Source organism: Camelina sativa, chromosome 19 (genome assembly GCF_000633955.1).
Source record: "Camelina sativa cultivar DH55 chromosome 19, Cs, whole genome shotgun sequence".
Taxonomy (NCBI): domain Eukaryota; kingdom Viridiplantae; phylum Streptophyta; class Magnoliopsida; order Brassicales; family Brassicaceae; genus Camelina; species Camelina sativa.
Genome location: NC_025703.1, coordinates 16689961 through 16714398, shown reverse-complemented (window position 1 = coordinate 16714398; position 24438 = coordinate 16689961). Strand labels below are relative to the sequence as shown.

Here is a 24438-nt window from a genome sequence, read left to right as displayed (position 1 = left end):
TAAAGAAAAGAAGGATGAGAAAAGGGTAGAAAAGCTTCTAGGTGGGTAGAACATCAAGAGCTAAGCTTTGTATGCCTAAATTGTTCTCAGTCTTAGATTGGTTTCACAACTGTCTAGTATTCCTTCTTGTTTGAGAGTTAATCACCCTAAAAACACAATTATCAGCCTACCTTCAAAAGCCTTACCCTTCAACCAATTGAGCTTGATTCATGTTCCATTTGCAAGGTTACACCAAACACTTTAATGAATGTGAAAGAGATGTTCAATGGGATTGCAAGTCTTTACTAATAGATAGGAGTTGAACTAGAATGGTGCATTGTGATAAGCTTAGGAAAATATTTGTAAACACTTTGACTGATTCTTTGCACCATTGAATTGCATTTAAGGACTGTGGTTTGAATCCTTTGTTATTGCTCTTTGTTTATGAGTTCCCATCTTCAAGCTTCTCTTCCTTCTTATGTCATGATTGTTTGCTTGAGGGCAAGCAAAGACTAAGTTTGGGGGAATTGATAACTTTATATTTTACCATCTATTAGCATGCATTTATCTCCTGTTTTGCATTGTTTAGAGTTAGTTTAAGCATATTTATGTTTTTTATTCTCAGTTTATGCATTTGGATATAATTTGCATTGCATTTGCATATTTGTGTGCATAAACAGGTGAATAAGGTACTTTAGAAGCACAAAGGAGAAGTTGTGATCAAAAGGGGACATCTAGCAAGGGAATAAGGCTCAAAAAAGGAGGAAAGCAATCACTCGACAATGGAGTCGAGCACACACTCAACCGTTTGCGAAAGAACACTCGGTCGGATTCAAAACAAGTCCCTCAAAGATCTACCCGTATAAAGATCTTCCGTTGGCATTCAGCTTCCAGGTTCTTCACGAAAGTTGTAGAAAACCGACTTAGATTTCCAATTCCGGTGGTCTCAGGCCGATCGGAGTTATGGTGCAAAAGTTATTCCGAATTTATTGAACAGATATTATCCCAGATCGAGGACTCGACCGTTGGAAGAAGCAGGAGAAGAGGTCACTCGACCATGCACTCGACCAAGCACATGGTCGAGTTGTGAGCCGCCTCTCTATTTTGTCTCCTACCTAACTAGTGCTTCCCTTCTTTTCTATAAATAGGCCTCTTAACTCTGGCCACAGGACAAGCTCGTTTTTCTAGGTCTAGCCACCAAAAAAATTGTAATCTTCATAACTTGTGATCCTTTAAGTATTTTCATTTGATTTCTTCTACAAAATTGCTTATTTTATCATTATCTTTATGATTATGTCTGTTTCATCATTTTCTGGGTTTGTGTTCTTACATCTCATTTATTAGATTCTGAGTAGAGATAGATTCTTAAGGATGGGTTAGGTTGGTAGAGAACTTAGTTTGTTTAGGATTGTTTAAGCTTGAATTCCATAAAATCCTTTCTAGATTAGATATGCTCTATGCTATTCTTATACTGAAAAGGTAAGGATAGATCTTAAGCTTCTTAGCATCACACCAATGTCTAAGTTGCTAGATAAGGCTAAGTCTAGAGATTATCATGAAGCATGCTAAGAGATTAGATGTTTAAAGTGATTTTTGACATGAATGATCTGATTCTTAAAGCCTGTTTAGTATGGTTTTACCAATGAGAGTTGGGTTAGGATGTTACTAAACTTGATTACCTCTGTCATGAGAGTGGATTGGTAAGCCCTTAAGATCATTGTCTAAGGATTAGCTCTTTGTTGATTGAGTTTTGTTAAGCAACCTAGGTAGATTAAGTTTAATACCAACCAATAATTCCCATCCTTAGGATCTATTTGCTACTTGTTTGCTTCTGTTTCTTGCATTTAATCACTTGTCTTTTCTGCTTTATTGTTTCTGCTTTTAGTTTTAAGTTTAATCTTCTGTTCTGCATCACTCGACCATGCACTTGACCTTGGTTCATACCATGCTCGATCGAGTGCTAGGTCGAGCTCCATTTTACTTTCTTGCTTATGCATTGTTTTTTTCATGTTTTCTTCTACTTATTAGTTAATTCTGCTTAGTCTTGTTTATTGCACTTGTTTGCTAGTTTAATTTATGCTTATTATTGTCTTCAAGTTATTTACTTTATTGCATTTCATTTCTGCTTCATTAGGTTGATAGATACCACCCCCTATACCTGAATTGGCTTAACTTGTTCTATCTTGATTGCATCTTTAATGATTAGCATAATCCCATTTGGATTGACACCTTAAGTACTACAATGCATAAGGTTAATTGAACCTACTAGGATAGAGACACCAAAATCCTAGTATCAGTAAACGTGCGTAACTTTAAACCTACTTCCAATATTCTTATAATCTTATAATCTAGACATACCAGAAAATATACTTCCAATATTCCAATCATCCCAAAAAATACCCAAATTTAAAGCTAACGGAGATTACCTCTTCGCTCATAACTGACGACGATCGTGACTTTCACCCGAATTCGGTTTTTTTTACCCAACCCTTTCACCCTCTTCGTAAGCAACTGTAATTGTTTTTTTTTTTTTTTTTTTTTTTTTTTTTTTTTTTACAAAAACTAAATTTTTTATTTATCCTTTAATGGGCTGGACCGGAAACAATACATTGAAGATCCAGTTACAAAACAGAGAGACCGGAAAACATGCCGGAAAAGTGAAAAAAGCTCGGAACCTACTGAATTAAACTATGAAGCTCAAAAGCTAAAGATGTGACCGGGAAGCAAAGAGCCAGAGCACTAGTTCCGGCGGAATCAAGGTTCACGGTTTTGCGGCGACTTCGAGGGATCAAAAACCAAAGACAGAAGATTCCGGTTTCCATCAAAGGACCCTCTCCGAAGAGCCACCAACCCACTACAAACCTCCCGGAATGCCCAACTCTCCGACAGACCGGCTCTGCGTTGACATATCCTAACTTAGCAATCTGAAAACATCGGATCTATCCCCTTTCTCTCAGATCTGGTGCCTCCGAACTCCCATGAGCAGGATCTGTTCAGACCGGTCCGACGGACACAAATCTTGGCAGTTACAGAGGCCGACGGCTCACTTCAACCCTCTGCAACCGGAACCCACAACAGCCATCTAAGATCCAAAAGAACCTGTAATTGTTTTACAGTAACTACAATGTCCACAGAAGTAACGTCTTCTCTTACATCCGTCGAATTGCGCCTTCTTAACCTAATTCGATGTTCACTTTGCCATATCTCTGATTCTCCGCCACAGAAACTTTTGTACAGTAACAGCGCGTGGGATACCGTCATTAATTTTTAATTTCGAAGAGGTTTTTATCCCGCTCACATAATCGGGTTATATCCGTTATTGTACACCACCGAAACTACCGAAACCTGAAAGACCGGATAGAAGTGCTCAAATTGAAATTTTCAGATGAAAAAGTATCTACTTCTGTAATAACCTTTCATATAATTGTTTTCAATATCATAAAAAACCAAATTATGGATATGACAAGTACATGACTCTAGGATTCATATCCAAACGTTTTTTTTACAACTTTTTTGCTTTCTTTTGTATAAGAGCTTTGTTATAGGCTATAGAGTGTATTCTTTCTAGAAGAGTTAATTATCAGAGGTTTGAGACAGATTATGCAGAGCTAGTTGCGATGGTGCAGGTCTCAGAGGAGTGATCGGCCTTCTCTACGCTCCTTGATGAGTTTCAGGCTCTTAGTGACTCCTTCTCTACGCTCCTTGATGAATTTCAGCTCTTAGTGACTCCTTGCGTCCTTTTACTCTCTCCAAGATCCCTCTGGCATCCAATGTAAAAGCATTGTTTAGCTCGTTATTCTAGATCGTTAGTGTCATAAACTAGTTTTGTAAAACATATTATGAGTAAGATAATAATTGTTAATGTTTTATTGTAGTAATTTGAGAAAACATGCTATTATATCACGGAATCATTTTTTGCAAACATCTCTATTAGTCGTTAAAAAAACTGTTATACAAGTGAGACTATTGGTATGCAAACATCTCTAGTTAGGCAACTACAAGTAAAATTTTATACGAAGTGTAACTATTGGTATGCAAAACCTTGATAGTCGTTAGGTGTTTGGTAATATTTTTAAGAGTTATTTGGCAAAATAGACGGTTTTCAAAACATAATTGTAAAAGTAGTACGATCACTATTTACAATTAGGAAATTCCACATTTGTTACTGTTTTCTACTGTTCACAAGACATTTCAACCCTCATCAATATTTCATATTTACAACACATGCCATTGAGAGTCTGATTTTTTTTTTTTTAATATATGCTCCCTACAATCTTAAGAACAAAAATGCTGGCTAATTAAAATTTGTTTCCTAAAATTTTAAAGATGTATAAAAATCTATGTTTTTTTTCTTATTATTTGATATGTATTTTGTTTCATGATTTTATTTGATAATATTAAATATTTTTTATAAATTTTGTATCCGTACATATTATTAAGTGTACAGATGTCTGTACAAATTATTAAATGTACAGATGTCTGTACATATTATTAAGTGTACAGATGTTTGTACATATTATTAAGTGTACATATATACTTTGTGTAATTTGTTTAATTCTTAGGGTTTCAAATATCTATATCGTAATGGTTTTATATAAATTACATTTGTACACTTAATAATGTGTTTTTGTAAACTTAATAAGGTGTATAATCATTTGTACACTAAATAAGATGTACGAATACAAAAGATATATATAATATTTTTAAAAATTATTAAATAAAATTCATATCAAATTGCAAAGAAAAAATATAGAATTTTTTTGTATCCAAGAAAATTTCTAAAAAAAGATTATATTATCAATTATTTGAATAATTATGATTGAAGTAAAAAAAAAATTATTTCTCACCTACACACATACCCGTTTTGGTAATCTTTTCACTCAAGCCTATGTCCCACAATCTCTCATATCTCACACATTTTCTATTACACAACACCTATTTTTCCAATTTTGAATAGTAAATGTATTAGTTTGCCAATTAAGTTTCCAAAATATACTAATACGCAAACAGACCCTATTTTTAAAAACAGTCCCTAGCCACTTTAACATCTTTTTTTATGTTCTCCAACACTAAGAATAATAACTCCATACTACTACACCCGCGTCTTCTTCACCAGTCACCACTATTAACGGAAATATAACTTCATGACAGAAGAAAACCGAAAGATAGTAATTTGTGAAAGGACTCAGCATGGTTTATTTATGAAACTAATTAATATTGTGAAACTTTATTCCAAACATTTCTGAAGGTACTGCATTACAAACTCACCATGGTTTATTTATAGTCATACACACATATAAGTGTATATATCAGTGCAACCATGCATGCATGGTGATGAAAATATTATAGTCTTATAGAGTTTTAAACACCGGGCTTAGTCTGAACAGGTTCGTTAAGCCCGTGGCCTCCTCCTCCGTGGTGTCCTCCACCTCCGTGACCTCCTCCTCCGCTGTATCCTCCTCCGTGTCCACCATGTCCTCCGTTGTATCCGTCAAGTCCGTGGCCTCCTCCTCCGTGGTGTCCTCCACCTCCGTGACCTCCTCCTCCGCTGTATCCTCCTCCGTGTCCACCATGTCCTCCATTGTATCCGTCAAGTCCGTGGCCTCCTCCTCCATGTCCGTGGCCTCCTCCTCCACCGTAATGTCCTCCGCCTCCTCCTCCTCCGTAGTGTCCTCCGCCTCCTCCTCCTCCGTAGTGTCCTCCGCCTCCTCCTCCGTAGTGACCGCCATAACCTTCAGGTTGCACTGTTTCCTCACTCTCCGGCTTCACCATGCCTGCCCAAAATAACATTATTTCAAAGATATTGTTAAACACGTGCACATGTGCATTCCTCTTACCGATCTCAATGTTTTATTTGTGCTTTAAAGACATCTACATATAAATCCATAAATTCGGGTCTCTAGTTTTCTTAAAAAATAATAAAATATTTTACAACCTTACATATACACTTTCTAAACATCAATTTCACAATAATTTTAAATGGGACGTACATGACTCCATTCATGTCACTTAAGTGAAGTCAGTCTTGCCTTTAGTAGTCCACATAATGTAACGGACAAAATTACAAAATAATTGGATAAATTTAACAAATGATAGTACGTTAGTTCAAGTTTGATCAGCCTTACGAACATATATTGATTCTTTTTCTAAAAGTAGACCGAAATGTATAAAATATCTTTACGTACCCGACTGCCTTGCTGCAGAAACTTCGGAGACGACGAGAAGAACTGCAAAGAGACCCAACAGAATCAAAGCCTTGGAAGCCATTTTTTCAACTTCTTATTATATATAACTCTTAGTATGTTAAAACAAGTGATGAATACAATGTTACGATGCATGCCCTCTATTTATAGACAGTGAGGAGGGCAGGAAACTAGAAAAATCAAAAAACTACAACGCAGTAGGATAAAAAGAAGGCAATAGTTTTATCCAAAGTTAAAGTTAAAGAAAGTTATCACAATATAAACAAAGTAGTAATTATTAGGAGATAAGTATCAAAGTATCTCTACGTGTTGCGTCGGGCCCTTTATGGTTCTTTGTTGGATTCATTGTAATTGTAACTATATATGAATCAATGTAAATGACAACTCCACTAGTTTTAAAAATATTTTTATAAGCACATTACTATCATATATTCATATCAGATTATTTTTTGGACAGATCATAGTCATCCACTATGGATACTCGTTAAGGATCATTCTTCCAATTTCTACCGACAGAGAATAAAGAAAAATCTAGATGCACTGAACAAGAGTAAGTATAGCATGATTGCATCAAGCAGAGTACTACGTAGAAACTACTTTTCGAGGGTACAAAAGTTTTGTTTGGCCATCGTTAATACGAATATTCTATTGAAACTTTTGATTTAGCTATAATTAATTCAGGCCGACTGCAACCAAAAAACTTCTATCCATTACCTAAGTGTTATCCAAGTCACTAAGTGTAGTCATGTAGCTCCAAAAATTACTGTTGACATTATGATAAGCGACTTTGGAATTAAAAAAAAAAAAACAGCTGGTAATGGTCACTCCAATACATCGGTCCGTTCCAGATGAAAAACGAGGTAAGCAACTGGTCATGCCAATATAATATAAGAACTCAAGTTCGACTCGCCAAGACAGAGCTGATTACATGATACATGTGCTAATTAAAGTCCAAATGGATATGAATTTTGTAATTATCAAAAGTGTATAAATTTAAATGAGACTCGCAAGTTAAAGTGCATAGATCACCCTAAACCTTATAAATAATGGAGTCATGAGGAAGATTTGACAACCGGACCAAAGTCCAAGAGAGCACATATATCATGTAATCAGCTCTGTCTTGGCGAGTCGAACTTGATTTCTTATATTATATTGGCATGACCAGTTGCTTACCTCGTTTGTCATCTGGAACGGACCGATGTATTGGAGTGACCATTACTAGCTGTTTTTGAATTTAAAATTTCAAAAAGAATAGTAAACTAGTGAGATAAAGTATCACGCCAGTCACTACAATAAAAAGACAATATTGTTACCAATTTAATAGTCACAATATATCAATATTCTGTCACAAATGTTTTATTGTGACAAAAATGATACTAATTTTTCTCTGTTACAATAAAATGGTCACAACTGAGTATAAGTCACAAGATTTTGTTGCCGACAAGATTTAAAAGTTTCACTTTCACGGCACAAAGGCTTTTTTCCGCATTTTCAAACGTGTCGTAGCTAGGAAGGTTGCTTTTTCTTCTCTTCACATAGTATTTTTCAATGTTTTAAAACCTAAATGGGATTGTGAACTAGATTAACTTTCGGGTTACTGGATCATTGGATTAACCGGATTCGACCACATTTAGTTGATTACAATTTTTAGTAAATTTTATTAAATCATGTAGTTTATAAATATAAAAATAAAAATAACCATATCATGTTTAACAAAATATGAAATTTAAAGATGTCTACAAAAAAAATATGAAATTTAAAAATAATAATAAAGTGATTAAAGTATTTAGATCTAAATAAAATCAAAAGAACACTAACAAAATATCAAAAGCTCTTTGCAACTAATTTTAATCGTGTGTTCGTCGCCGTTTGAGAATGAAAGTGTTCCGACTTCCAAAACAGTTGAAAGTTGAAACCCTTTATTTACTCTCAAAATCAGTTAGATTTTTGTGAATGATATAACATGTCTGGTTTACTAAGATACAAATTAATAGCAGTTTTTCTGGAGTTTCTGATTTTAAAATTACTACGTAGTTATTAACATTAACCCGTGATATGTGTATATTTTACATTTTTTCATCATGTATTTCTCATTCATTCTGTTGTCTTAACTTATTGTTTTGCATTGTTTTTAGTTTTTTTTGCATAATACCCATATTTAGGTAGTTTTTGCATTGGTCTTGCATGCATCTTGCATATTGGAGTTGTTTCAGGTGTTTTAGTAAAGGTCCAAACCATCAAAAGCAAACAGAGAACAGGAAAGCAGTCCAGCGACTCGATCTACACTACCGAGCGCGACCCAACCTTCCACGTCTTTGATCGAGTCGAGTGAAGATTTCACTTTGGTATTCAGTTTTCGACGTCTTCACTAAAGTTGTAGAGAATTGAGTCATCTTTCCAATGCCGTTTATTTTAAGCTAATCGGAGGCGTGGTTCAAAAGTTATTACCGTTTTAGTGTATACACGTACGTTCTGAATTCCGACTCGACCTGTACGCAAAGGAGAGCTCCCACTCGATTGGACATGTTAGCAACAACTCGACCAAGACGTCCCAGGAGGGCTCCTGAGCACCCTCAAGACGCGACTCGATCAGCAGCACCCAAACGACACTTTTCAAGCTGCCACTCGATCGATGTTTTCAACCTGCCACTCGATCGACATCTTCAAGCTGTCACTCGATCGACAATCTCAATCCGCCATTCGATCGAACTTCCTAGAATCTGACTCGATCGACACTCTCACGATGCGACTCGATCGACGCTTTTAAACCGACTTTCTAGTTTTGTTCTGAAGACGCGTTCGAGAAGGGTTCCTAAACCGCCTCTCTATCTTGTCGTTTTATGTTTTACGGCTTTCCATGTTTTGCTATAAATACTCTTTTAAGTCTTTACTCAAGAGAACTTTTATCCTAGGGTGTTTAGGTAGCCACCAAAACGTTTCTGAGTTTGTAATCAAGATATCTCGTAATCCTTTTAGTTTTTGCATTTGATTTCTTTTGCAAAGTTGTTTATCTCATCTTTATCTATCTAGGCATGCTTAATTTAGTGTTTTCTGGGTTTTATGGGGTTTTGATGATGATTGTTCTTGAGTAGTGAAATAGGGTTCTTGAAGATGGGATATATTAGGTGGAGAATCTTAGTCTAATAGGATGCCTAAACTTAGATTGTTTGATGTCCCTTCTGGATTAGTGTTCTTACTGCTAATTTCTTACTGATCATTTGAGATTAGATCTTAAGCATCTCAGCACCCAAAAGGTGTTCCATGAGATGCTTGAACAAACAAATACCAGAGATTTATATTTCTAGCCTAAGAGATTGGATGTCTAGGGTGTTTATTGACGTGAATGAACTTGTTTGTCATGCCTTCCTAATCATTTTTCTCTAGCGAGAGTTAGGTTTGGAAGTGATTGAGTCTGAGTAGCTTCTAACAAGAGATTGGATTAGCTAAGTTGTGATGTTCGTTGTCAAAGGATAGCTTGATTGTGTTCTGTTAGGCATTTTAGGTAGATTAAGAGACTCCACCGAAATCAATAACTCCATCCTTAAGGCCTCTACTTATCTGATTGTTTCTATATCTCAAAAAACTTGTTCTTTGTTTTTTTTCGTTGCAATAGCTTGCTCTTTTATCTCTGCTCGTTTAGCTTGTTTTTTCTCTCCTCTGTTACTGCATTTTAGCTCCTGTTCTACAAACTCGTTTTGTTCTTGCATCTCGTTCACTCTAGGTTGTTAGACAAAAACTCATTTTGAATCTGGCTTAACTTGTGACTACTTGATTGCATCTCGATTGTTAGTAAAGTTTTCCATTTTGATTGACATCTTCTGTACTACAACTGCATTAGGTTAATTTAGACCTACTAGGAGAGACAAAAGCCTAGTATCAATTTGGCGCCGTTGTCATTTGGGATTCATTTTGCTATATTTGATATTTCAAGTTTTGAAAGATTAAGTTCTGTTACACTTATCATTCTGAGTACTGACTTGTTTTGGTTCTCTGCTTGTTTGTTTTGCATCTCAGGTACCTGTTGATTGCAACCTTGCATTCACACCAAATCAAAAGGGCATGTAAATAAATGAATAACTTTTTTTTATTGTTTGTGAAGTGTAATTTACTTCTAATAACTAAATATGTTAGGAAATGGATAATTAAATACATTTCTGGATTTTGCATGTTGATTAAATCTTTCATTTTAAAAAACTTATAAAAAAGAACATTGCCTTATATATGTTAGTGACATATTTATGTAAATAATTGAAACAACCCGACCCATTTTTTTTAATAAATAATAATAATAAATAATAAATAAATAACTCAAAAATATTTATTTAAATATGCAGAACTCAAATCACCAAATAAGCAACAGAAAATACCAATAATAATAAACCAATAATTAACCAGAATCATATACCAAAACTAGCAACTTAAACCATGGTTCTAATACCAACATTCCAATTCTAGCTACCTAGTATAAACCAAAACATAACAACTAAGTCCCTAGAACATTCTCCTCTTCATTGCCATGATCCCACGGTCATCTGCACCACAAACACAATGATATGCGTGAGTATTACCAAAAATACCCAGTGAGGCGATCCTTCCATCTACGAGGTATACACACAAGAAAATCAAGAGTACAACTACAAATAAAATATAACAAACCAACCGTTAAACAGAACAACCAATAACACTTTCACCACACCTACACATCATCACACAAAACAAGTCATACAACCCAATCGCTTAGATAAGCTCATGGTCACACACTCACCTTAACAAGTGAGTCACGAAAATAAATACAACCAAAAAAGAAGCTCTCCAAATATCCAAGAACAACCAAACTCGCACCTACAACCAATCACCACAACAAACAAACATTGAAAACAAACTGCCAGAAAAATCAGAAAAGAACAACCTCACAAGTGAAACCACGAAATCCAAAAACACCGTTAACTTTCCAATCCCTCCGGTGAAAAGCAACGTCTAGACGTCCAGAAGCTTCCCACCAAAATTTCAGCATGATCAGATCACAGATGACACCGCAATCTAACCCGAAACCCTCGCAGGTCTCAATACGCGATTGAGAAGAAGCGCTCCACAAAACTACCGATATCTCCTAGAATATTAACTCAAATTCACTTCTGTAAAATGGAGAGTGTATGAAAATCTCTTAGATTCCAACCTAATAAATATCAATACCTTTCGAAACGATTTGAGCAGTCGGATCCTCCTTCTCCCAAACCCTAACAGTTCTGCTTCTCTCTTTGCTCTAAGGAAAAAGCTTGATCTCCTTATCTTCCTCTTTTACACCATAAAACCAAGGGTTCTCACACTTTCTCTCCCTCTCTCTCAATGTCCAAAAAAGCAAAAAAACTAAAGAGGAGGCGTGACTTATGAGGGAGATTAGGGGTTTTGGTTTAATTAGATTAAACCAGAATTTAATTAAACCAAAAATCAATTAAAACCCACTCCTTTTGTTATTCAATACATCCCAAACTCTATTTCCGGAACACGGATGTTACAATTCTTCCCCACCAACATAGATTCGTCCTCGAATCTCAAACAACCGTCAGACAAGGACTCATGTGCAACCGTCTCCACGGCCCGCACTTCTTCCGAACGATCTACGAAGGTTACCTATAGGCGACAGACTCATGTTTCATACATTATTTGAGAGGAGGCGTGACTTATGAGGGAGATTAGGGATTTTTGGTTTAATTAGATTAAATCAGGATTTAATTAAACCAAAAATCAATTAAAACCCACTCCTTTGGTTACTCAACACATCCCAAACTCTATTTCCGGAACACGGATGTTACAATTCTTCCCCACCAACATAGATTCGTCCTCGAATCTCAAACAATCGTCAGCCAAGGACTCATGTGCAACCGTCTCCACGGCCTGCACTTCCTCCGAACGATCTACGAAGGTTACCTATAGGCGATAGACTCATGTTTCAGACGTTATTTGCTCTCGACTTTTGGACTTTCCTTTACTCATATGTCTCGACCTTGAGTTTTTATTGGCTCCTCATCAGGCCGAAACCAGCATGCCATAATATAGGCTCCTCATCGGGCCTAAACCCGCATGCCATAATATATAAGGGAAGTCCAATATTCGTCTTTCGGGTTGCCACCCTACAACGTTCCCCCAGATCATCATCCGAAGTCGATATACCAACCATACTATCAAGCCACAAAGTCTCAAAATATGGCGGTACTAGGAGAACTAAAGACCTAGAGTCGTTCGGGACCAATTGCCCCTAGCGCAAACAATTCTGAACACGTCTGAGTCCTATCCCTAACCTGGTTTCCTTCCCGTGGTTCACGTAAAACAACACAATGTCCTATCAACCACATATTCCCTCACTGGAATACCTCATGACCACACAAGGATCATCTAAAATGCCACAAGGGCCGCCACAAAGGCAGACAAATATCCTAAACAGGACCGTCACAAAGACCATTTGTCCCGAAGGACCGTCACGAAGACCACTCATCCCAAAGGACCGTCACAAAGACCTCTCATCCCGAAGGACCGTCACGAAGACCAATCGTCCCGAAAGACCGTCACAAAGACCAGTCTTCCCGAAGGATCGCCTAAACAGGCCAAACGTCCTGAGGGACCGTCACAAAGACCAAAAAATTGGCTACCAGCCCGCCACGAAGGCCAAACATGTCTCCCAAAACCGCCACACACGGCACATAAAAGACTATCTAGTCCGCCACGAAGGCCACACAAACCCCTCGAAGGCTCACAACCACTAAAAATGGACAAATTCTAATTCCCATCAAACTTTCCATTTTTAGAACTTTCCACATCCGGAATTTCCCACTTTTACAAACTTCTAATTCAGGATACTTTCCCTTATAACCACTGCCTCACGGAAATTTCATACTCCGAACACCACCTCATCTTGTTACTTAGTCGCACAACCAACCACCCCTAAGCGACCCAGTAAACAAGAGAGATGGGCTGGAATACTCCATTCCCGCTCAAGCCACGGACTACAACTGGGACCAGGCTAGACAAGTTAAAGTCACAACCTGCTTCATGAACTACTTCTTGAACCATGCCTTCATTCTTGCCTCTGGACCCCAAGTCTGCTCCTCAACACCATCACATTCCCAAAAGACTCTCATCAAATAAATCTTCTTCTTCCGTAGTTCTTTGATCCTCCTCTCGAGATCCCTGACTGGTCTCGCCTCCAAAGTCATGTTAGGCTGAAAATCCTCAGGAATCTTAGCCAACAACCGATCATCCTCACGAAGACACTTCCGCAACATCGACACATGGAAAACCTTGTGGAACGCTGTGACAACCCGTCCCNAATGTTGGTTTATGATTATGCTAGTTTGAGTTATTGAATTATTGGTTTATTATTTATTAGTTATTGGTTTAATGGTATCTGTTGGTTATTTCTGCTGTTTGGTTTGCTTGTGGTTAGGCGGTTAGTGGGTGTAACAACCCGTCTCGTGGACCCCGCTAGCCCCCCGCTAGCTTGCCCCCATAGGCCCCAAGCTGGCCCTGTAGAGCATCGATCCTAACCCTTCTTTGTGGATATCCAAATCCACCAGTAGGTTATTGGTGCGCCAGGCGTTCCTCGAACCCTGATCCCCACCCTTTAACAACCTTACAACAGGACAAGTTGTCACCAATTGACCAGGCGCACCAATAACCTACTGGTGGATTTGGATGATCACTTCCATTTCCACAGTGAGGGATTAGGATCGATGCCCTGTAGGGCCAGCTTGGGATCCATGGGGTAGCAAGCTAGCGGGGGGATAGTGGGGTCCATGGGACAGGTTGTCACAAACGCATGCAAAACCTCAGGCAATTCCAGCCTATATGCTACCGGTCCCACCCGCTCAAACACCCTGAAGACTATTGGAAGACTATCGTCCTATTATTAGTCAAATTGATGTTCATGAGCGTTGAAATATTCGTGAGTACAAGCTTTTATCCAAGGCTACACTCGTCTCTCTTCTCATAACAACTAGTGTTGCAATGCAACGTCTTCCCAACAACAACAACAATCGCAACAATAATCAACACTCAGCACTCTAACTGGCATTCTTCCTCTCCTTAGTCTAATCAGCGTCAGTCTCACCTTTATTTGGGCAAATGCCAATTTTGCAGCCTTCAAGGTTATTCTGCTAGGTTGTGCCCTCAGCTCCAGAATCATGTGTCACTTTCTCGACCACAACACAACAGTCCTTTCACACCCTCGCAGCCACGCGCTAACCTAGTTCTCAGTGCCGCCAACAACTATGATCTGTGGACGATGGATAGTGGTGCTACACATCATATTACATCTGATGTCCAGAATCTCTCCCTCCACCAGCCATACCCTAGCAGCGACAAAGTTCTAATTGGTGATGGCTCAGATTTGAAAATCTCTCATAAAGGTTTGGCCACTCTACCCTCTCCTAAGAGACCTCTTACTCTAGATACTGTTTAATGTGTACCCAACATACATAAAACATTGGTTTTGTATATCAGCTATGCAACTCTAGACGTGTGTCCTAGGCAAGACTAGAGATGAACTATATGAGTGGCTGGTGACTCCTTCTCAAATAAAAGCGTTCTATGCATCACCAAGTCCAAAAACAACTTTAACCTCTTGGCATTCACCTCTTGGCTATCTTTCCTCCTTTGTTTTAAACACTATTGTCTCTCGATTCTCTTTACCTCTTTCCTGCTCTTCTTCAAATTCATTATCTTGTTCTGATTGCTTACTAAATATAACACATAAGCTGCCTTAGGCAGTTTCTTCTATTAAATCCATTAAACCCCTTCAATATCTTTTCACAGATGTCTAGACTTCTCCTATACTCTCTCTTGATAATTACAAGTACTATCTTCTTTTTTTGGACCATTACACGCGTTATACCTGGTTCTGTCCTCTCAAAAACGAATTTGATGTCAAACATACCTTCATTGCGTTCAAGGCCCTTCTTGAGAATCACTTTCATGAGAAGATCGCCAAGCCTTGTACTTCGAAAACGGCGGTGAATACATTTCTCTTTGGAAACAAGCATCGTCACATTGTAGAGACTGGTCTTACACTGCTCTCTCAAGCATCTATGCCGAAGAAGTATTGGCCATTTGCCTTCTCCAATGCAGTATATCTCATAAATCGCTTACCAACGCGAGTCTTAGAGAATCAATCACCTCATTAGATGCTTTTTATGGAGACTCCAAACTACACAACGCTAAGGGTGTCTAGTTGTACCTCATTTCCCTTGCTTCGTCCATATGCGGCTTATAAACTTGCGGATTGATCCAAAAAATGTGTGGCTACTCACAATCCCAAAATGCATACTTTTGTCTTGATATGGTTTATGGTTGCATCTATGTATCGTGTTATGTCCAGTTTGTGGAGGTTGATTTTCCGTTTAGCAAAACATCACCCACCGTCGACACGTCTTCACCTGTTTCTGCTTTTTCTCTGGTTATCTTCATCTTACTCAAACAGTCCTTGTTGCCCCCGGTTGGGATCTTTCAGTTGTTTTCATCTTCGGCACCTTTGATTAATGCTTCTCAGTCGCTGGCCTCCTCATTGATGCTGGTCTCGTTGTCTCATGTATTTTCTCAATCTTCATCATATTCACTTTCTTCTCCCTCTTCCTCTGAGCCCACTGCTCCTAGAAAAGGAGGACCGCACCCCACGGCCCAGATCCAATCACCACAAAATAATCTAGTACGTCAAACATCCTCCAACACCCAATAGCCTACCCAGCAAAATCAACAGATCTGACACATTGAACCAATCCAACCACTGTCTTCCTCCACCATTCAACCTGAAAATGAAACAATCCCGACTACTCCAACAACGACATCATCTCCATCTACCTCACTGGTTCCAACACCACAATTGTCTCCCGACCACCATTCACTATCGCTGCCGCCAACCTACTCCACAACCGATTTCTGCACTAGCTCCTCTGATTATCCCACAAGCACCGCCACAACATATCAATCGTTACTCCATGGCTACATGGGCAAAGAAGGGTGCTTTCAAGCCAAACAAAAAAATTACTCACTTACTGTTAAATTGGCGGCTCCTGAACCTCACACAGCGAGTCAAGCTCTCAAAGATGAACGTTTTTCGTCGGCTCTCACCAATGAAATCAATGCTCAATTACGAAATTACACATGGGATTTAGTTCTGAAACCATCGTATTCGGTTACCATTGTGGGATGTCAATGGGTTTTCAAAACAAAATACAACTAGGTTACCATTGTGGGATGCTGATGTTGCAGTTGCACGTGATTAGCTTATAAGATAGCTCGATGTTAAAAATTCTTTCTTACAGGGAACTGATGGAGTAAGTATATATGTCTCAACCCCCAGGTTTTGTTGATTCTGATAAACCGGATCATGTTTGTAGACTACTTAAGGCAATCTATAGCCTAAAACAAGCACAAGCACACAGGACTTGGTATCTCGGGTTGAAGACATATCTTCTTGTTGTGGGTTTCGTGAATTCAGTTGCAGATACTTCTCTTTTCATTATCAAGAAGGGCTCCTCTATTGTCTACATGCTTATATACGTTGATGATTCACTTGTCACGGGTAATGATCGTCACCCGCTTTCTCAAACTTTGGATGGTTTAGCAGCTAGATTCTCTGTTAAGGATTACGAGAACTTATCATATTTCCTCGGCACTGAGGCATGCCAAGACTTCCACGGTCTACACTTGAATCAACGAAGGTATATCTTGGATCTCCTTGCTAAAACAAACATGCTCATGTCAAATTCGGGCAACACTCCAATGGCAACATTTCCAAAGCTCTCCCTTCACTCTGGTATGAAACTTACAGATTCTACTGCATACAGAAGTGTGGTTGGGAGCCTCCATTACTTGCCTTTTACGCGTCCTAAAATATCATTTTCCGTTAATTGTTTGTCTCAATATATGCATATGCCTACGAATGAACATTGGAAAGCTGTCAAGCGCATACTCCATTATTTAACTGGTACATCCTCTCATGATATTTGTCTCAAGCGTCGAACTTCGTTCAACCTCTATGCTTACTCTTGACTGGACAAGTGACAATGATGACTTAGTCTCAAAGAATGCATATATTTTTTTATCTTAGTCATAATCCAATTTCATGGACCTTTAAGAAACAACACTCATCCACCGAGGCTGAGTATGGCTAATACTTCCTTTAAAATTATCTGGATCTTTCCTCTGTTAAGTGAGCTTGACATTGTTCTTCCACAAGTGCCAACCATCTACTATGAAAATGTTGGTACTACATATCTTATTGCTAACCCAGTATTCCACTCTCTCATGAAACACATGAAACACATAGCGTTGGATTATCATTTCATACGCGATCAAGTTCAACCGAGCGCTTTTCGTGTTGTTTATGTCTCCACTAAGGTTCAATAATAATTATCTTTTAACATATAACATTTATACTATTAAAAAGGAAATATTTTTAATAAAAATACATAGGATTAGAGATTATTATAATGAAATGCCACTGAAAACAGAATAAGAATAGGTATAAATCGTGTAGCCAAACATATACAATTAATAAGGAACTGTGTTCGGATCGTATTTTCAAAAAAATGAGTATCTAACAGATATTTTCGTATCCATCAAAACACGGAAATTTCCTACAGACTTTTTTTTTTTGTAAAATTGAATTTAATCAATTTAAGGAAATCTTTGAAAAATCGTAATCTCTATTAACTATAACAGATAGAAAGATATGCAATCAATAAATACTAACGATACGTGAGATCTTTTCAATAATTAGCAATTCAAACATTCCAAATCCGAATCTTAACAGTTACGAATTTAAATATGAACCATATTTTGAATTGTTTAGGATATGCGTCATTAGGATCAAATTCAAGATCTTAAAAAAAATATTATCTACTTACCAAATGTGCACACAATATTAATTACCATCACCTAAATCATACACATTTTCAATTAAAAAATCATAGATATAGGAACGAAAATAATAATTTTGTTATGAAAATATATGGTATCAATTGCATTTATCTTATTGATGGAACCGCTGACCTCCACTATAAATATAACCATCGCTAGACATAGTTAGTGTACCCAATCCTACTTGAAATTTCTAACTTTGTATATCAAAATGGCTATCACCGATGGCAGATCCGAATCATGATGTAAGATTTTTCAAACCAGTGGCCAGTGGGGATATATTGAAGGTTGTTTTATTGGGTGAAATAATAAAGAGATCATCACTTATAAACAATGGTTTGAGTATTTAGTATGCATACTTCTTTTCTATTTTGTAAAATTCTTTTTTTAAATACTATGAAACTATTTTATGTTTAACTGTATTTTTACAGGGTTCAAAAATTCATGTTTAAATCAAGAAAGTATATGTGAGCATTTATGTTCTATTTTGAACTACTCTTATTAGTTTTTTTTTTATAATGTTTTTAGTATTCTAATATTTTTCATCCTTCAAAAGGGTTCCCATTTACATCATGGTTGATGAAATCCTCACCAATTAACAACTAATTGTTTTGTTTATGTTTATGAAATTATATCTTTAATTAAGATTTGATATTTTAAATTAATATTTTCATTTTATATATTATTACAGATACATGAAGATACCAGTATATGGTGTCAAAGAGAATACATGTAAGAGTATTGTCAAAGGACTTTATTCATGAAGAATATACTTTTTAAGTGATTGATATTCAATTGTTTAAAAAAAAAAAAGTGATTGATAAACAATTTAGGGAAATTAGCAAGAAAAACCCAAAAAAAACTATAATTAAACGAGTAACAATTCTAACCATCTAACTATTATATACTTTGTATTATCTATAATAATGATATATCCTTGTTGCATAAGTAACAGTTGCCATTGTGTTTTCTTCTCTCTTCCTTACGTGGACATCTTCTCTTCCTCCCTTGTTTATATATATAGATATATGTTATATATTATTCTCTTTCCATTTCCTCTTTTTCTATTTACTTTATTATGTTCATTTAATTTTTACTTTTTATTTATATTTTTCAGTAATATTTCAAAACTCATACTAATTATATTTCACAATCTCACTTTGAAAATATAGAGTTTCTAAGTTTATCTTATGATTTTGAATATATCAAAAACGAATAGTGTTAACTAAAACCTAATATATAACTAAAATAAAATAATTATCCATACTATATAGAACATAACAATTGAAAATATCTAAATGATTTATATGTTATTAGTAATATTCTACTTTTAATATCGTTCTCAAGTTCAAATTTATTTAAATTGCATACCTACATAAATTTAGTTATAATTAACATATCTAAATGATTTATATGTTATATATTTTGTTTCACACGTTTAACTCGGTTGATTAGGTTTTCTAAATTGTATCTTGTAGGGTATATCAATTTTTTTGGTGTAAGTTTAATTTGATCATTTGGGTTGCATATGTTAAATAAGGATACAAAATCTTTTTATAACAACCACAAGTGATACCACCATACGGTCATTACCACTACCATTAATGTTTTATTATATACTATTTAGTTTTGTTCTATACTATTTCATTTAAGTGTTGTAAATAAACACTATTCTACTATGATAATCATTGCTATCATTTTCGTTATCACCGTCGTTTAACACGGTTGTTTGGGTTGCCTATGTTATATCACTTTGAGTTACCTACGTTTTTTTTATTGTGGGTTTAATACGGTTGTTTATGTTTTATCATTTAAGGTTTTCAACATCCGATTTTAAAAATTCAAGTTATGTCGAATGAAGAAAAAATATTCTATTTTTTTAAGATAAATTCAAAGTTTCAATTAATTTTGTTGAAAAGGTATATCACATTAAAATATAATGGGTAAGAACTATTTATCCAAATAAATAAAGAAAAATAATAAATAAAAATTTGACTTTGTACTCTATCACTTTCGCTGGCTGTGCGTGTCTTTCACTGTACCTTTTTGTCTTTTTAGCTTATAGTTTATTCACTTAATTTCTTCCATTAGTGTGCTATATTCTTAGTTTATTTTTTTATTTCGGTCATCTCACAAATTCACCCATCAATTTAATTGTATAGTAGATTTGTGTAACCATCCACACATATAGAGTAGTTATATATGTGTATATGTGTAATATAAAAAAGAAAATGTTTATTAATATATTTTATAAAGTTATTTTTAAATTGTAAATTCACATTTTTGTTAATTTTTTATTTGTGTGTTATTTAAATTGCGACAATCAAACTAAACAAAACATATTTCAGAGTATTTGTCAAAATCTCATATCCAAACTTATACGAACCAATATCTACAATAAAATATTGGAAAAATAATTATCAATTTTATATAATATAAAAAATCAAATTTAATTTGATTGCATATATATAGAACCTATCATACCAACTTTTTTTTGGGCAAATAGAAGCTATCATAGCAACTAAAACCAAAAAACCTATCATACCAACATAATTACTGTAACTGTGTTAATGCGATAAGTTTTATTAATAAATACCAATGAATTAATATCAAGTTTAAACTGGAATAGTTTTACTTCTTCTCACACATGAATATATAAAAAAATTGTGTAACAGGCTAAATTTTTTTTTTAATAGCATTATTTTATTCTCAGAATCCAACTTGAGTAAGAGAAACTTTAGAATGGATAAAAATATAACTTTGGAATGGAAAAAAATTGAGTATTTTTGAAAATTTTAACGAGTTTGTGACTATCAAAACATAAAATAATCTCTTACCCAATCTCTTAAGACATACTCAATATAGGATGTTTTAGAGGTTTTCTTTTGTTTTATAATATAAGACGTTTTTAATTTTTAGGTAATTTTTAGATTAATTTTCTATTTTTTATTATTTATTTCATATCCAAATGTTCTTTTCATACTTTTCATTATCATAACATTAACCGTTCATATTATACATTAAATAGATCTAAAGATTGTAATACAGTTTATAATATTATCAAATAAAAAATTACTTTTTATCACATTTTGGAAAGTTTGTGAGGTGTGTCATCTACTTTCAAAAGTTTAACAAAAAAACTCTTCTAATTTAAAGAGAATTTGAGAAAAAAATGTTCAATCATAAACATTTGCTCTTGATGGCTAGTATAGTATTGATAGTGCAGTCCAAAATTATAGACAATGATTTTGCTTCTTTCACTCTCATTTTGAATATTATAACTGAATTAATAGTTATGAATATTTTTGTTAGTTAAGATTGTAAAAATCATAAGAAGAGAACATAAGAGACCAACAAACAAGTACAATCTCAACAGTTTCTTCATAGATCGCATCCACAATAACCCAAAGATTTACAAACTCTATGACATAGGTAGCAGGACCATCAGCCGGAAGGAGGAAACTTGCAATACCGACAATTCATGAGCATCCAAACCCCACCAAGCAAGAGGAAATTTTGGGAAGAGAAACTGAACTTCAGCCAAAGAGGCATCAAACCAAGAGGATCCAATAAAGCAAAACTCTTTAGCTTGGAAGTCCTTGCTGAAACCACAAGGAGGATGAAGCAAAGTCTCAAATGATGCTAACGTCAAACAGTCAGCAAATTCTGAACGAGAACAGTCTTGAACAACAATCCCCGCTTCTACTTCAAGCAGAACAATTAACATAATGCTCCTTGTAACACTACCACTAAACACAAGTGAAATATGTGGGAGGATAAAAGGCTCCATAAAGGAGAGATGAGAGCTACAAAAGCTCCGATGAACCAGGTGAACTGGTCGGTTGTCTAGACTCAAAAGAACTCTGTCCAAGCTGCCACAAAACAAGTTTTAACAAAGTCAAATCAAGATAGAATCCGCATACTGCGGTAAATGATCGCATCAAAGAAATAAGGGTGCTGCAAGAGAGCACTAAAGTAGACACAACAATATCTAAGCCCATCAAATTGAAGGAGCCACATCCGAATTCCACAAAACCATAGCCACAAACCTTCCCATCTTAGAAGAGTTGGAGGAAGAGTAAGAGCATACCTGCGGGAATATCAAGGGAGGTAAGGTGAGACACTACGGAGGAGGAGACTCATTGGGAAGCATCAGTTGTTGGAAGGAGAAGGGGCTTCGCCGTCAACGGAAGGTATGGGGGAGGAGAGAAGGACGACGAGCGAGTCACACACTCTGAAGGAAGAGGGGCTCAGCGGCTGGGCAGGAGATTCACCCAAGGAAAAAATAGATCTGAGGGTCTGGTGGATCCGGTGGTTACAGTGGAGTCGGCGGAGATGGAGGCTCCGGCGTTGGTGCACGAGGAGACATCAGAACGAGGAAGGTGACCGAAGACATCGGTAAGTGACGAGAGTGGCTCGAAGTCAACAGAATCAAGAAAGTCATCTCCTGTGGAAAACCTCGCCGGAAAATAGTAAAAGAGATACATCAAAGAGAGATCACACCTTAGCAAACACGAGTCAGGAGAGGAGATTACTAGAGAAGCATCGCTGGAAGAAACAGCTCATTCCGTTCGAGGAACGGTGCCTTGGGTTTCTTGCCTGAGAGCCTTAAAGAAATTCTTATACAAGTAAGACTTGCAGTTTCTCGTTTAGTCAACTACAAGTAAATTCTTACACTAGAGTCCTTGTGGAACTTTCGTATGTTTAGTGAACTTTGTAAGTGCTAGTGTATGCAAGACCTTGATTGTCTAGATCTCTAGGTGTTTGGTAATACTTTTAAAAATATTCCCTAGCCAGTTTACCATCTTTTTTTTTTCTCCAACACAAGAATAAGATAAGGGATTATAACTCCCGTAACAGAAAGAAAAAAACCGATAGAGTAATATGACCTAGAAACGATTTTTTTTTTTTGTGTGTGTGAAATAACTATAAACGAAATTATTATGCAAACAGCGCAATTATAATTCAAACAGAGAGAAATTAGACTAGTATTATGAAATTTTATTCCAAACATTTCTGAAGGGACTGCATTACACAAACTCACCATGATTTATTTATAGTCATACACACACATAAGTGTATATATAAGTGCAATCATGCATGGTGGCGAATCTATTATAGAGTTTTAAACACCGGGCTGTGTCTGCACAGGTTCGTTAAGTCCGTGGCCTCCTCCTCCGTGTCCGTGGCCTCCTCCACCTCCGTGGCCTCCATGTCCTCCGTGTCCACCATGTCCTCCGTATCCGTCAAGTCCGTGGCCCCCTCCTCCGTGTCCGTGGCCTCCTCCTCCTCCGTAGTGTCCTCCGCCTCCTCCTCCTCCGTAATGTCCTCCTCCTCCATAGTGTCCTCCTCCATGGCCGCCATGGCCATAACCTTCAGGTTGCACTTTTTCCTCACTCTCCGGCTTCACCATGCCTGCCAAAAAAAACAGTATTTCAGATATTGTTAAGCACGTGCACATGTGCATTCCTCTTCCTGATTTCATTGTCCTTTTAATTAAAAGACTTTTAAAAATAAATACAAATATTTCAAACTTAAAGAAAAATATTTACAACACTAAATACACATTTCAAACTTAATTTTAACAAAACTTCACATCACTTAAGTCTGTCTTGCCTTTAGTAAGTCCACAAAATGGAACGGAAAAAATAGTTGGACAAATTACAAACGATAAGTTAGTTCAAGTTCGATTAGCCTCACGAACATATTTTCTTGAAAAAAAAAATAGCTTCCAATAGTAGAAGTAGATTGAAATGCATATATAAAATAATTTTACGTACCCGACTGTCTAGCGGCAGACACTTCGGAAACGACGACAAGAATTGCAAAGAGACCCAACAGAATCAAAGCCTTTGAAGCCATTTTTTTTTTCTCAACTTCTTATAACTCTCTCTTAGTATGNCCTCCTCCTCCGTAGTGTCCTCCGCCTCCTCCTCCGTAGTGTCCTCCGCCTCCTCCTCCTCCGTAATGTCCTCCTCCTCCATAGTGTCCTCCTCCATGGCCGCCATGGCCATAACCTTCAGGTTGCACTTTTTCCTCACTCTCCGGCTTCACCATGCCTGCCCAAAAAACAGTATTTCAGATATTGTTAAGCACGTGCACATGTGCATTCCTCTTCCTGATTTCATTGTCCTTTTAATTTAAAGACTTTTAAAAATAAATACAAATATATCAAACTTTAAAAAAAATATTTACAACATTAAATACACATTTCAAATTTAATTTTCACAAAACTTCACATCACTTAAGTCTGTCTTGCCTTTAGTAAGTCCACAAAATGGAACGGAAAAAATAGTTGGACAAATTACAAACGGTACGTTAGTTCAAGTTCGAATAGCCTCAC

The 24438-nt window shown here is 36.4% G+C and overlaps 3 protein-coding genes and 1 long non-coding RNA gene across 5 annotated transcripts in view; all 4 read right to left on the bottom strand.

The window, feature by feature from the left end:
• LOC104766547 (dormancy-associated protein 2-like) lies at positions 5174–6286 on the bottom strand. Of its 2 annotated transcripts, XM_010490461.1 has the most exons (3): positions 6165–6286; positions 5418–5753; positions 5174–5384 (listed from the first exon to the last, which is right to left on the bottom strand). In XM_010490461.1, exons 1-3 carry the CDS (start codon positions 6244–6246, stop codon positions 5341–5343), a joined length of 462 nt encoding a protein of 153 aa, XP_010488763.1. In that variant the 5' UTR covers positions 6247–6286; the 3' UTR covers positions 5174–5340. The 2 variants fall into 2 exon arrangements, with proteins under 2 accessions (XP_010488763.1, XP_010488762.1); XM_010490460.1 differs by having other exon boundaries at positions 5174–5753.
• Positions 21327–22276, bottom strand: LOC104766546. The gene is made up of 2 exons (XR_764055.1): positions 22186–22276; positions 21327–21967 (listed from the first exon to the last, which is right to left on the bottom strand). It is a non-coding gene; the product is annotated as an uncharacterized LOC104766546 (long non-coding RNA).
• On the bottom strand, positions 23060–23990 carry LOC104766545 (cold and drought-regulated protein CORA-like). The gene is made up of 2 exons (XM_010490457.1): positions 23876–23990; positions 23060–23510 (listed from the first exon to the last, which is right to left on the bottom strand). The coding sequence occupies exons 1-2, from the start codon at positions 23955–23957 to the stop codon at positions 23221–23223; spliced, it is 372 nt and encodes a 123-aa protein (XP_010488759.1). The 5' UTR covers positions 23958–23990; the 3' UTR covers positions 23060–23220.
• LOC109124974 (glycine-rich protein 3 short isoform-like) overlaps positions 23976–24438 on the bottom strand; it is a 1422-nt gene continuing 959 nt past the window's right edge. Inside the window, exon 2 of the mRNA XM_019240921.1 lies at positions 23976–24154. Within this exon, the coding sequence (XP_019096466.1) occupies positions 23976–24154 (179 nt within the window). The remainder of the gene's footprint in view (positions 24155–24438) is intronic.

Excerpts from the sequence above, each read along its gene's own strand:
- LOC104766545 (XM_010490457.1), bottom strand. The coding sequence starts at position 23,957 with ATGGCTTCAAAGGCTTTGATTCTGTTGGGTCTCTTTGCAATTCTTGTC. Across the intron at positions 23,511-23,875 it reads GTCTGCCGCTAGACAGTCGG|GCATGGTGAAGCCGGAGAGT; the intron begins GTACGTAAAATT and ends TTTTTTTGGCAG.
- LOC104766547 (XM_010490460.1), bottom strand. The coding sequence starts at position 6,246 with ATGGCTTCCAAGGCTTTGATTCTGTTGGGTCTCTTTGCAGTTCTTCTC. Across the intron at positions 5,754-6,164 it reads TTCTGCAGCAAGGCAGTCGG|GCATGGTGAAGCCGGAGAGT; the intron begins GTACGTAAAGAT and ends TATTTTGGGCAG.